Source organism: Rhincodon typus, chromosome 12, assembly GCF_021869965.1.
Source record: "Rhincodon typus isolate 14 chromosome 12, sRhiTyp1.1, whole genome shotgun sequence".
Lineage (NCBI taxonomy): Eukaryota > Metazoa > Chordata > Chondrichthyes > Orectolobiformes > Rhincodontidae > Rhincodon > Rhincodon typus.
The window spans coordinates 15439058-15453034 of record NC_063343.1 but is presented as its reverse complement, the minus strand read 5'-3'; the positions used below and the strand labels follow the sequence as shown (position 1 = coordinate 15453034).

At 46.0% G+C, this 13977-nt stretch overlaps 2 protein-coding genes across 2 annotated transcripts in view; one reads left to right on the top strand and one right to left on the bottom strand.

The window, feature by feature from the left end:
- The window catches only part of grk6 (G protein-coupled receptor kinase 6), a 127201-nt gene that overhangs the window by 23265 nt on the left and 89959 nt on the right, over positions 1-13977 (top strand). The gene's annotated exons all lie outside the window — the stretch shown is intronic.
- LOC109937490 (soluble guanylate cyclase 88E-like) overlaps positions 1-13977 on the bottom strand; it is a 116899-nt gene that overhangs the window by 86961 nt on the left and 15961 nt on the right. The window contains exons 3-5 of the mRNA XM_048603942.1: positions 10860-10999; positions 7010-7144; positions 3721-3844 (exon numbers count right to left, since the gene is read on the bottom strand). Coding sequence (XP_048459899.1) covers positions 3721-3844; positions 7010-7144; positions 10860-10999 — 399 coding nt within the window. The remainder of the gene's footprint in view (positions 1-3720; positions 3845-7009; positions 7145-10859; positions 11000-13977) is intronic.

Genomic DNA, 13977 nt, shown 5'->3' with positions numbered 1-13977 from the left:
TGAGACATTAAATATAGGAGTTGGGACGTTATGTTACAGTTATATAAGTCATTGGTGAGGCCGCACTTGGAGTACTGTGTACAGTTTTGGTCACCCTGTTATAGGAAAGACATAGTTAAACTGGAAAGTATGCAAAGAAGATTTACGAGAATGTTGCCAGGACTACTGGGCCTGAGTTATAAAGAGAGGTTGGCAAAGATCGGACTTTATTCCTTGGAGAGACATGTGGGACAGAAAAGAAAGGAGGAAAGAGAAAGATAACTGGATAGTCCAACAAGAGGAGGGCCCATACTGGACATTGTACTGGCTAATAAGCCTGACCAGGTGACTAACCTCTCAGTAGGAGAGCATTTTGGAAACAGTGATCCCAACTCCTTAAGTTTTAAGGTAGCTGTGAATAAGGGTAAATCAGGACATTGTAGCAAAGTTCTAAATTCAGGGTGGGGTGGGGGGAGGTGCAAATTACATCAGTATTAGGCAGGAGCTACAGATTGTCCATTGGGAGGACCTATTATCAAGCAAGTCCACATTTGACATGTGGGAATTGTTTAAAGACCTGCTAATTAGAGTTCAGGAGCAGCATGTTCCAGTAAAGAGGAAGGACAAGGATGGCAAGGTAAGGGACCCTTGGATAATGAGGGAGGTTATGAATTTCATCAAAAGGGAAAAAAGAAGCATATGTAAGGTTTAGGAAGCTAAAATCAGACAGGGACCATGAGAAATATAAAGAAAGCAGGAAAGAACTCAAGCCAGGAAATAGGAGAGCAAGAATGTATGAAATGACCTTGGCAAGTAGGGTTAAAGAGAATCTGAAGACATTCTACACATAAATTAAAAACAAGAGGATAACTAACGAGACGCTGGGACCACTCAAGGATAAAGGAGGGAACTTGTGCTTAGAGACAAAGGATATGGGTAAAATCCTAAATGAGTACTTTGCGTCAGTATTCACCCAGGAGAAGAATATGGAGGAAATTTGTGTGGAGCACGCTAATATGCTAGGGCATTTTGAGATCAAGAAAGAAGTGGTGTTGGGTCTCATGAGGAGCATTAAGGTGGATAAGTCGCCAGGACCTGATGGTATCTACCCCAGATTTTGAGAGAGGCAAGAGCGGAAATTGCTGGGGTCTTGAAAAAGATCTTTATGTATCGCCCGCTGTTCCTGATGTGGCCTCCTCTAAATCGGGGAGACCAAGCGGACACCACTTTGTGGAGCACCTATGCTCGGTTCGTGACAAACGACAACACCTCCCAGTCGCGAACCACTTCAACTCCCCCTCCCACTCCCTGGACAACATATCCATCCTGGGCCTCCTCCAGTGTCACAACGATGCCACCCAAAAACTGGAGGAACAGCACCTCATATTCTGCCTTGGAACCCTACAATCCAATGGTCTCAATATGGACTTTACGAACTTCAAAATCTACCCCCACCCTGACCTCATCCCAAGACCAGCACCCCCACCCTCTCGTCCCTGCCTCCTTGACCTGTCTGTCTTCTCTCCCATCTATCCGCTCCGCCCACCTCATTGACCAACCCCCACCCCCACTTCCTACCTACACTACATGATGAACAGCAGGACCCAGGGAGGCACTAAGGATCAAAAGGATCTCAATGTGCACATACACCGGTCCCTTAAGTTATCACGACAGGTGGATAAAGTATGGTGCACTTGCCTTTATTAGTCCAGGTAGTTTAAGGCCAGGGAGGTGATGCTGGAACTGTATAAAATGTCGGTTCGGCCACATAGAATAATGTGTGCAATTCTGGAATCCACATTGTAGAAGCGATGTGATAGAGCTGGAGAGAATGCAGAAGAGATTTAGCAGGAGGTTACCTGGGCTGGAGAGTTTCAGGTATGAACAGAGATTGGGCAGACTGGGTTGTTTTCCTTAGAGCAGAGGAGATTAAGAGGGGAAGACGATTGAGATGTATAAAATTATGAGGGTGTAGGTAGGGTAGACAGGAAGAAACTTTTCCCCTTGGTGGAAGGATCAATAACCAGGGGAAATGGATTTAAGGTTTAGAACAAAAGGTTTAGAGGAGATCTGAGAGAAAACTTTTCACCCAGAGAATGGTGTGAAGCTGAAACTCACTGCCTATAAAGATGGTAGGGGCAGAAGCCCTCAATATTTAAGAGGTATTTGGATGTATATTTGTGATGCCAATGCATACAAAGCTATTGGGCCAAGTGCTGGAAAACGGGTTAACATAATTAGATGAGATAGTAGGAACTGCCGATGCTGGAGAATCTGAGATAACAAGGCGTAGAGCTGGATGAACACAGCAGGCCAAGTAGCATCAGAGGAGCAGAAAGGCTGACATTTCGGGTCTGGACCCTTCTTCAGAAGAAGGGTCCAGACCCAAAACGTCAGCTTTCCTGCTCCTCTGATGCTGCTGGGCCTGCTGTGTTCATCCAGCTCTACACCTTGTTATTTATAGCATAATTAATGGTTGCTTTTGATGCAAAGGGACTTTTCAGTGTTTTGATCTGACTTTCTGCCTATGACTCCTGTTGTCTTTCTTCCTTATTCTTTTTTATTCCTTTCTTGACTAGAGGTTTTACATTGGTGACTTTCAATCTGCCAGGACTTTTCCTGAATCCAGGGAATTTTGGAAGATTACAAACAATGCATCCATTACCTCTGCACTTACTTCTTATAAAACTTGAGGGGCTTTATCACTCCCATCAGTTTTCTCCTTACATTTTCACTAGAGATGGCCAATATTTTATTTCTTCCATCTGTTTGTTTCTTAATTGTGATCAATACTTGTTCTCCTATATTCCTTGCTAAGCTTAAGGTCACCCTCACACCGCTGCCAATGTCTGAGCTCACATCCAGTCCTGTTACCTCTCACCCCTCTGCTTGCTGACCCACACTTGTTGTTAAAATCCTCATCCTTTATTTTTGATTCCCTCAATGGCCTTGTCCCTCACTATATTTCCACCAGCCCTATATCCTGGAGTTACCTCAACTCCTCAAACTCTGTCTGCTTGGGCTTCTCAATTTTAGTCATGGGCAGCACGGTGGCCTAGTGGTTAGCACTGCTGCCTCACAGCACCAGGGTCTTGGGTTCAATTCCACCCTCAGGTAACTGTCTGTGTGGAGTTTGCACATTCTCCCTGGGTCTGCATGGGGCTCCCTTCAGGTGCCCTGGTTTATTCCCACAGTCCAAAGATGTACAGGTTAGGTGGATTGGCTGTGCTAAATTTCCTGTAGTGTTCAGGAGTGTGTAGATTTGGGGGGATGCTCTGAGGTCAGTCTGGACTTGTTGGGCCAAAGGGCCTGTTTCCACACTGTAGAGATTCTTTCTTTCTATATTTTTCTATTCTATCATTGATACCCATGCCCTAAGTTCCCTGGGCACTGAGTTCTGAAATTCCTTCTCTCAACTTCTCTGCCTCGCAAACTTACTTTCTTCCTTTTTGAAAAACTAGTTAAAATTGATTGCCCTCACGAAGCATTTGTTTACCTCCACTCCAATGTAATCAGTGTCATATTTCATTTTGTAATGTGTCTGTGAAGCACCTTGAGATGCCTTATTGTATAATATGCAGCTTATCACTATAAATTGTTTTTAACTTGGAAATTGTTTTGAGAGAAGGGAAATTGAGACACTGAAGTGAGACAGTGGAAGAGGGGAAGAGACAGAGATGGAGAGAGGGCAGACCCAAGGGGATAGGGCAGAAACAGCTCAGAGAGACAGGGAGCACTTGCCTGCCTGAAGACAATGTTAAAGGGGAAAACCTCAAAGAAGAAATCACTGGTGAAGGATAACATCTCCTCCTCATCGGTATCCTCCTTCTGAATGTATCGGTAAGCTGAGTTATCAAAATTCAACCTGTTCAGTGACAGAGAGAAAAGTGAGAACAATCTTAAACCCCAAACATAGTGACAAAGTGAGAGCCAGAGACAGGGAGACAGAGAGGGTGGGATATTGCAGTAGAGATAGTTGCAAGAGAGGGGGACAGGTGAGTGTGAGAGAGATTGGTCCAGATTTTGAACTGCCAGAAGTTGTTATTCCAGTATCAATGGGAGGCACATGGGGACACTGCAGAATTCTCTCCGCAGCACAATCTGAATGAATTAATCAGGATACTCCTGGGCAACATCTCTCTGGCTGGAACTCTCTGAAAGTCACCATTTTAAATCAGAAACTTTAGCGGGTTGGAAGGTCGTGTGGCCTACTGATGAAGTTTAGTAAGATAGTTACTTAGGAAAACTTAGATCACTAAATGCAGAGACTAACATCTAAGCATTGATTAATGTATGACTCTTTTAAACCGACCCCATACTTAACTCACCTCCGCAACACACCGCCAACACACTGCACACCTGCAAACCACACATCTCTCAGACTTTCACCTGATGCTCCCGCCAAAGGACACATCCTTCTTCAGATTGACCTCATCCGTCTCCTACACCCTCTTACCATGCTACTACCCCTTTCTCCAAAATTCCATGCATCTGCCATCCACTTCTCAAACTTCTCCCCACCTCCAGCCCCTGCGCTTTGGACTGAATCCCCTTGCACACCCCGCTCACTGGTCCAGCCAGCCCCGTATCACCTACTTTGGACCCAGCCCCTTTTTGTGCCTCCATAGCTCTACCACAACCTGACCACCCCCTTCACAACAACCTTCTCCCAATTTTGATCCTGTGACCTGACCTCCCCCTCACCCCAACAAAACCCAAATTTTCCCCTTTTCCTGATCCAGACTTCCCTCCTCCAAAATTTATCTGCTTCCCCCTGCACAGGTACAGTCCCTGCTTCCTCCTCTAATCCCATGCTTCATTTATCCCACCCAACCTTCCTACCCAAAACACTGCAAGATTTTACCTGGCACCTTGCGTATCTGGAAACTTAATAACCTGGCATCCAATGCTCTAGTACCCTACTCTCCATCCAACTGGCATACCACTTACCTGGCACCCACCCACTCTGCTAACCCACCTGGCACCCTAATCTTATACTTAACTGACAATGCTTACAGTTTGACAGCTGCTGTCAAAGTGACTGGCTGTGACTCTGGACCTTCATGTTTCAGAATGCAGCAGCAGAATGCTGTGAAATAGGCCCATGATTTGATACCCCTACCAGTTCTATGCACCAAGAGGATTGTCAGAATGGAAAGACAGCTCTACGTTTCAGAGAGAGCCCTGAGCAGAGTCTTCTGTCAGAAATACAGAGCTTTTATCTTTCATAAAAATGAAGGGCCAGAGATTGTTTCTGTATATGACATCTCCCTCACCACCCTCTCACTAAACTGAGTATGAAAGACAGGGAGACATAGTGCATGTTTTGAGAGAGACAACATCCAAGAAAGAGTGGGAGAGAGGTGCAGAACATTAGGATACTCTCCAGTGAGGTAAATGGCCACTAATGCTTTTACAGTTACTATTTCATGTTACGAAAGGAGTTCTAATGGGAGAGGTAAAGTTACACTGTTGCCCTATCGACCCTCCAATTAGTCTACTGAGATAGGCCATCAGCCTCTGAAATGGATGAAGGGTCTAGGCCCGAAACGTCAGCCTCTCTGCTCCTATGATGCTGCTTGGCCTGCTGTGTTCATCCAGCCCTGCACCTTGTAGCCTCTGAAATGTCTTTTGTTTATCACATTACTGAATTCTGATATTGTTGAATTAAATCTATAAATCTGAGATCCTGCGTCAGTTGTTGTTTGACCTCCATAGGGACAGTAAGACTCCAGGCAAAGTTGGCAGCCTGCCTTAGACCCTCCATCTCTCTGTCTTTGAATTATTGGCTTCAAAGAAGTTTACACTTTGATTTCACTTTGAAGGAAAAATGCAGGCCTCAGCACACTGAGGAATCTAACACTGGACACTGACAACTAGGAAGTTGTAACTAACTGAATTGATTTTTAAAAATTCTGGACTGAACAAAATTTGGAATTTACAACATAACCTCCTTTCCTGTCCTGTCTTCATTACTTTCCTGAGCACATGTATGCGTGAATGAACTAGCAAAGCAATGCCCCCCACATTTTGAATGTTTTCTTCTAAAGTCCTGTGTTTCATTTCATCTTAAAGGATTTTACTGATGGTTCATTTTAAAATCTAGAGGATGAAAACCAGCGTTTGGGAATAGCCTTTGACCTATCCACAAAGATCCACTGGATCTGAGGGACAGGGGTCATTCAAGGACTGAGATTCTCCATGTCTAAAGTTATTTCTTTCTTTTTAGTTCTTGGGACCTAGGTTTTGCTGGCTAGACCTTCATTTATTGCCCATCACGGGTTGTCCTGTAGAAGTACTTCAACCGGTATGTCATTTGGGAAGCTGATGAGAGTACTGGTACCTCGGGCAAGTACGATCAGAGACAATCTTCTGGCACTACAAGCGGCTTAACTGCACGGGATGGGGAGGAAGAGGAAAGGAAGTGCAATAGCGATAGGGGATTCTTTAGTCAGGGGAGCAGACAGGCGCTTTGGCAGCCGAAGATATCTCTCCAGGATGGTGTGTTGCCTTCCTAGTGCCAGGGTCAGGGATGTCACTGAACAGCTGCAGAGCATCCTGAAAAGGGAGGGTAATGAATTAGAGGTCATGGTACATGTTGGTACCAATAATATGGGCAAAGTGAGGAACAAGGTCTCACACCAAGAATTCAGAGAGCTAGGCAATAGGGGGAATGTGCAAACTCCGCACAGACCATTGCCCGAGGTGAGAATTGAATCCGGGTCCCTTGCGCTGTAAGGTAGTATCACTAACCCCTGAGCAACTGTGCCGTGGCATCATGTTCAGCACATCATCATGGGCTGAAGGGCCTGTTCCTGTGCTGTACTGTTCTATGTTCTGTGTTCTATGTTCTAAGGTAATGGTCAGCTGCCTTCTTGAACTGCTGCAGTTCTTAGTGTGTCGGAACACTAAGTGCTATTAGGGAGATAGTTCCAGGGTTTTGACCTGATTGTCTCCTGCCCTGATGTTTGAACCCTGTTGCTGTCTGAAGTGAACTATTTGCCCATTCTCTTCCCATCTGCTCCAATACCTCATGGTGACATGTGAGTAGTCCCCGACCAACTGCTCCGACAGCACCTCCACGTGGATATCCGTGTCATAGAATTGCTTCCCCATCTGTCGTAGCTGTCCCATGGCGTAATGAAGATATCCTTTCCGTTTGCTCCTGTCGTGTCAATGGGGATAAAATAAAGACTTGCATTCACAAAGCTTTCATGGGACCACCAGATGTATCAAAGCAATTTACAATTGTTGAATATTATGCAGTTTGGACAAAATTGTAATGTAGGAATGTGGGGAGGTGGTGTGTGGTGGTAATGTCACTGTGTTAGTCTGTTGGCCCTAGGGACACAGGTTCATATCACACCATGGCATCTAATTAATAAATCAGGAATTGAAAGCTAGTCTCCTAGTTATAGACATCACAGCTGTACACAACATGCAAACAGGCCCTTCAGCCCAACTCAACCATGCCACTTAGGTTTCCTAAACTTTTGGGTGGCATGGTGGCTCAGTAGTTAGCACTGCTACCTCACAGCACCAGGGACCCAGGTTCAATTCCAACCTCATGCGACTGTCTTTGTGGAGTTTGCACAATCTCCCCATGTCTGCGTGAGTTTCCTCCCACAGTCCAAAGATGTGCTGGCTAGATGGATTGGTCATGCTAAATTGCCCATAGTGTACAGGGATGTGTAGCTTAGATGAGTTATAAGGGGATGGATCTGGGTGGGATACTCCAAGGGTCAGTGTGAATTTGTTGGGCCAAAGGGCCTGTTTCCACAGTGTAGGGATTCTATAAATTGAACTAGTTCTGTTTGGCCCATATCCCTCTAAATCTTTACCATCCATGTACCTGTCCAAATGTCTTTTGAATGTTGTAATTGTATACACCGCTACCATTTCTTCTGCAGCTCGTTCCATATATGCCTCCCCGCATTCCAACACTACAATTTTGTGAAAACTTAGCCTCTCAGGCTCCATTTAAATCTTTCCCCTATCACCTTAAACCAAGGCCCTGTAGCTTTGGATTCCCCTGCCCTGCGGAAAAGACCTTGTCTATTCACCTTATCTATGCCCCTCATGACTTTATAAACCTCCTACAAGATCAGCCCTCAGCTTCCTACATGCCAGGGAAAAACATAGAACATAGACTGTACAGCACAGGAATCGCTCTTCAGCCCAAGATGTTGTCCTGAACATGATACCAAATTAAACTAATCCCTTCTGCTTGCCTTTGGTCCATATCCCTCCATTCCTTGCACATTCATGTGCTTATCTAAAAGTCCTTTAAATACCCCTGTCGTATCTGCCTCCACCATCACCCTGGAAATGTGTTCCAGACTCCTACCACTCTCTGTGTAAAAAAAACTTGCCCCCCACATCTCCTTTGAACTTTCCCACGCCATAAATGTATGCCCCCTAGTATTAGACATTTCAACTCTGGGAAGCCTCCACTTCCTTCCTGTAATGTAGCAACCATAACTGAATGCAATACTCTAAGCATGCCCTAACCAAAATTTTATAAAGTTGCAACACGACATCTTGTACTCAATTCCCTGACATATAAAGGCAATCAAGCCATATGCCTTTTTTACCACCCTATCTACTTGTGTGGCCACTTTCGGGGAGCTCAAGACTTGAACCCCAAGATCCCTCTGTACGTCAATGCTGTTCAGGGTCATGCCATTAACTGTATACATTTCCTTACTATTTGATCTCTGAAAGTACATCACCTCACACTTGCCCAGATTAAACTCCACCTGCCATTTCTCCACCGATATCTGCAACTGATCTATATCGCGCCGTATCCTTTGATAATTTTCTACACTGTCCACAACTCCACTGATCTTTGCATCATCTGCGAACTTATTAATCCAATCATCTATATGTCCATCCAAGTCAGTTATATATATCACAAACAGCAGAGGTCCTAGTACAGATCCCTGTGGAACACCACTATTCACAGAACTCCAGCCTGAAAAACATCTTTCCACCACAACCCTTATATAGACAAGACAATTCTGTATCCATTTGGCCAAGTCATTGTGGATCTCATGCATCTTTACCTTCTGGATGAGCCTACCATGAGGGACCGTGTCGAAAGCTTTATTAAAATCGATGTAGACAACATCCACTGCTCTACCCTCATCAATCACCATTGTCACCTTCTCAAAAAATTCAATCAATTTTGTAAGACATGACCTGTCCTGCACAAAGCCATGCTGACTGTCCCTAATTGGGCCATGCTTTTGCAAGTGCACGTGAATCCTATCTTTAAGAATTCTCTCCAATAGCTTCCCAACCACTGATTTGAGATTCACCACTCTACAGTTTCCTGGATTGTCTCTACTTTCCTTCTTGAACGGAGGAATCAAATTAGCCACTCACCAGTCCTCCGGGACCTCTCCAGTGGCTACTGAGGCTACAAAGATCTTGGTCAAGATCCCAGCAAAAAATTCCCAGCTTGTCCAGCCTCTCCTTATGACCTAAACCTTCCAGTCTAGGTAAGAATCTTGTAAATCTTTTCTGCACCCTTCCTAGTTTAATAACATCCTTCCTATAGCAGAGTGATCAGAATTGTATGCAGTACTCCAAATGTGGCCTTATCATTGACTTGTACAGCTGTAACATGATGTCTCAACTCCTGTACTCAATGCTATGGCTGATAAAAGCAAGGCTGCCAAACACTTTATTCACCACCCTGTCTACTTGTGACACCATTTTCAAGGAACACAGTACCTGTAACCCTAGGTCTCTCTTTGTGACAACATTCAATGGGTCCTACCATGAACTGTGCAAGTCCTGTACTGGTTTGTCTTACTAAAATTAAACACCGTGTATTTATCTGCATTCAACTCCATCTGCCATTCAGCTCATTGGTCCAGTTGATCAAGATCCTGTTGCACTCTTAGATAACATTCTTCACTGTCAACTATACCACCAATTTTGGTACCTATGACAATTGTCATCAAAATCCAAAACAAGACAAAGAACTGGAAATCTGAAATTCACTGAGCAAGTGTCGTGTTAACTGTTTTCCCTCCACAGATGCTGCCAGGCCTGCTGAGTTTCTACTGCAATTTCTGTTTTTGTGTCATAAAAATACATCTGATTCATTAATGTCTTTAGGGGAGGAAATCTGTGTCCTTAGCCAGTCATGTAAATGATGGGGTTGACTCTTTACTGCCCTCTGATATGACTGAACAAGTCACTCCATTCAAGGACAATAAATGGCAGCTATACAAGTGATTCCTATGAAAGAAGGAAAGAAACAAGACAGCCAATTTGAGAACAGCATGATCCCACAAAGAATAATGTGATTATGTGATACAGCCAACCTGCTTATTTGAGGGATAGATATTGTCAAGGACACAGTGGAGAATTCCCCACCTCTTCTTTAAAATAGTGCCACATTCACCTAAGGGGCAGGTGGGGCCTTAGCTAATACCTCATTTGAAAGTCAGCAGCTTCAACAGTGCAGCACTTCCTCAGTATCACACTGCAATGTCAGCCTTGAAATTTGTGTTCAATGTGGAAACTTGTGACTCAGAGGAGACTTTTACCAAATGCCTCATGTCTGACATTGTTCAATAAGAGTCATTCAATCTCTGACCCTTCATCGTTCTTAATCTTCTTCCTCCTGCACTAGTGTCCCTTGATCCTTCACCTCCCTCATCACCACTCTCAACATCAATAACCCCTGACTTTTCGGCATTCTCCCACACAAGTAATCCCTGACCTTTTGACATCCTCCCACACCAGTAACCACTGATCTTTCACCTCCCTCATTCCACCCCCCCAACACTAGTAACCCCTGACCCTTCACTTTTCTCATCCTCCTAACCGCATCATTGTGATTCATCTGTATTCAGTGGTGGTACCTGTAGTGAAGGGTGACTCCTGTGGCTGATTCCTCCTGGCAGAAGAAAGTCGGGGGCTGGACCTTGGGGTAGCTGAAGCGTAAGTACTCATGAAGATTGTCCAAACCGTTCACAAAGTCACGCACGTGTCTGCCCAGAACCTGGGGGAATGGGGAGAGAGACATCACATCATGGGAAGCTTGGGGGCAGAGGTATGGTGGTGAAAACCAGTACAGGATGGGGAGAGCACAACTCAACTACAAACATATCAATAGAGAATGGCGAGGTGTCCTGAGAGTATGATAAATAATACTGCATGCAGGGGGGAATTTTAACGTTGGAGGAATGTGAGGAACACACAGAGTAAAGCAGAATGAGGTGATGCAGATAAAGAAACAATGCTAAGTGAACGAAATCAAACAGTCCACATGGAGAACATCAACACAGAATGAACAACACCAAATGAAAATCAGTGCAGGTCCTCTCTCAATCAGAAATGACGCTGCATGTGAAAGATGAGAGGGTGGGGGAAGGATACAGCATTGATGGGACTCCAGAGGTAATGGTGCACAGAAAGAAGGGGAAACTCCATCTCTTTGTCCATTCCTTTTACTCTCTCTTTCTCCCTCTTGCTTCAAATCAGGCCTGTGTAGGGAGTGCTGCCTGGTTCTGACACTGGACTTATGTATGGAATGTGGTGTGGTGGAAACACCGGAGGCGGATGTTTCAGGGGCAAAGAAAACTTTGAGTTTATTGAGCAAACAAGCAAAGTTAATATATTTACAGAAAAAAACAAGAAAGTGAGTATCAAAATTAGAACCTGCTTGTCTCCCAGTTAACTTAACCCCCAGTTAAGCCTTGTATCTAAGACTTAATACAGCAGTTAAATAGACACGGTGAGTGACTGTTACTTATGCTAATAGGGAAAAGAAAAAGAGAGAGAGAGAGAGACAGAGTGAGATTACCTGCTGACCCCAAGACCTATTCCACTTCCCTTCCTCGAGGTACCCTACACCATTAGCCCCAAACTTCCCCATCCCTTATCTAAGATTAGCCAAGCTGGGTTAGAGGTCTTGATGACCTTAGGCTAACCTCTGGTGTGAAAACGCGATTTTGATTGCCTCTTGTCCATAGTCACTTGCTGTAGCTGGGACTCTGTGAAGGGCCGCAGGTAGCGATAACAGTTACAACAAGGTGCAGGGCTGGATGAACACAGCAGGCCAAGCAGCATCATAGGAGCAGAGAGGCTGACGTTTCGGGCCTCGACCCTTCATCAGAAAAGGGGGAGGGGAAGGGGGTTTTGAAATAAATAGGGAGAGAGTGGGAGGCGGATAGAAGAGGGATAGAGGAGAGGATAGGTGGAGAGGAAACAAACAGGTCGAAGAGGCGGGGATGGAGCCAGGAAAGGTGAGTGTAGGTAGGGAGTTAGGAAGGGGATAGGTCAGTCCAGGGAGGACGGACAGGTCAAGGGGGCGGGATGAGGTTGGTCGGTAGGAGATGGAGGTGCGGCTTGAGGTGGGAGGAGGGGATAGGTGGGAGGAAGAACAGGTTAGGGAGGCAGGGACGAGTTGGACTGGTTTTGGGATGCGGTGGGGGGAGGGGAGATTTTGAAACTTGTGAAATCCACATTGATACCATTGGGCTGCAGGGTTCCCAAGCGGAATATGAGTTGCTGTTCCTGCAACCTTCGGGTGGCATCGTTGTGGCACTGCAGGAGGCCCAGGATGGACATGTCGTCTGAGGAATGGGAGGGGGAGTTGAAATGGTTCGCGACTGGGAGGTGCAGTTGTTTGTTGCGAACCGAGCGTAAGTGTTCTGCAAAGCGGTCCCCGAGTCTCCGCTTGGTTTCCCCGATGTAGAGGAAGCCACACCGGGTACAGCGGATGCAGTATACCACATTGGCAGATGTGCAGGTGAACATCTGCTTGATGTGGAAAGTCTTCTTGGGGCCTGGGATGGGGGTGAGGGAGGAGGTATGGGGGCAGGTGTAGCACTTCCTGCGGTTGCAGGGAAAAGTGCCGGGTGTGGTGGAGCTGGAGGGGAGTGTGGAGCGGACAAGGGAGTCACGGAGAGAGTTGTCCCTCCGGAAAGCAGATAAGGGTGGGGAGGGAAAGATGTCTTTGGTGGTGGGGTCGGATTGCAGATGGCGGAAGTGTCGGAGGATGATGCGTTGGATCCGGAGGTTGGTGGGGTGGTACGTGAGGACGAGGGGGATTCTTTTTTGGTTTTTATTGCGTGGACGGGGTGTGAGGGATGAGGTGCGGGAGATGTGGGAGACACGGTTGAGGGCGTTCTCGACCACCGAGGAGGGGAAGTTACGGTCCTTGAAAAACGAGGACAACTGAGATGTACGGGAGTGGAATGCCTCATCCTGGGAGCAGATGCGGCGGAGGCGAAGGAATTGGGAATAGGGGATAGCATTTTTGCAGGAAGGTGGGTGGGAGGAGGAGTATTCTAGGTAGCTGTGGGAGTCGGTGGGCTTGAAATGAATATCGGTTTCGAGGTGGTTGCCCGATATGGAGACAGAGAGGTCCAGGAAGGGGAGAGAGGTGTTAGAGATGGTCCAGGTAAATTTAAGGTTGGGGTGGAAGGTGTTAGTGTTAGTGTTAGCGATAACAGTTAGTCTAGTGGTGTCTGTTACACGGTTAGATGCGTGGGACCGGCCTGGTGAGTACCCTGGTTTTCTTTCTTCTCCTGGTGGTTCTTGTGAGCAGGTTGTTATTGTGGATGGTAGTGAATGCTGCTGGTGTTTCTCCGGTTGGTGTTTCATGTCTCTGGATGCCTTAGGTCACCTCCCGATGTTGAGTGGAAGTTCGTAGTTAGTTGCTGGTGTTAAGTGATTAGTATCGCAGTGCTTGTCTCACAGACCCCAAACTCGCAGTGCCCCATTTAAAGTGCAGGACTCTGGTACACTCACTCTCTTTCTCTCCTCCTCTTCTTCCTTCACTCACTTCTCTTTTTCTTCACTTGTTTCTCTTTCCTTCACTCCTGTGGTGGGCTCAGGGTCTCCGGTTATACCCAACTGCAGGCCCCCCTTATCTCCCGCTAAATCTGTTGAGCTACTGTTCCTCCTCACGGGGCTGAATGGGCTCCCTGAGCATTGGAGTAGGTGTGAAGGTTTTTCGATTGAGGTGAATGG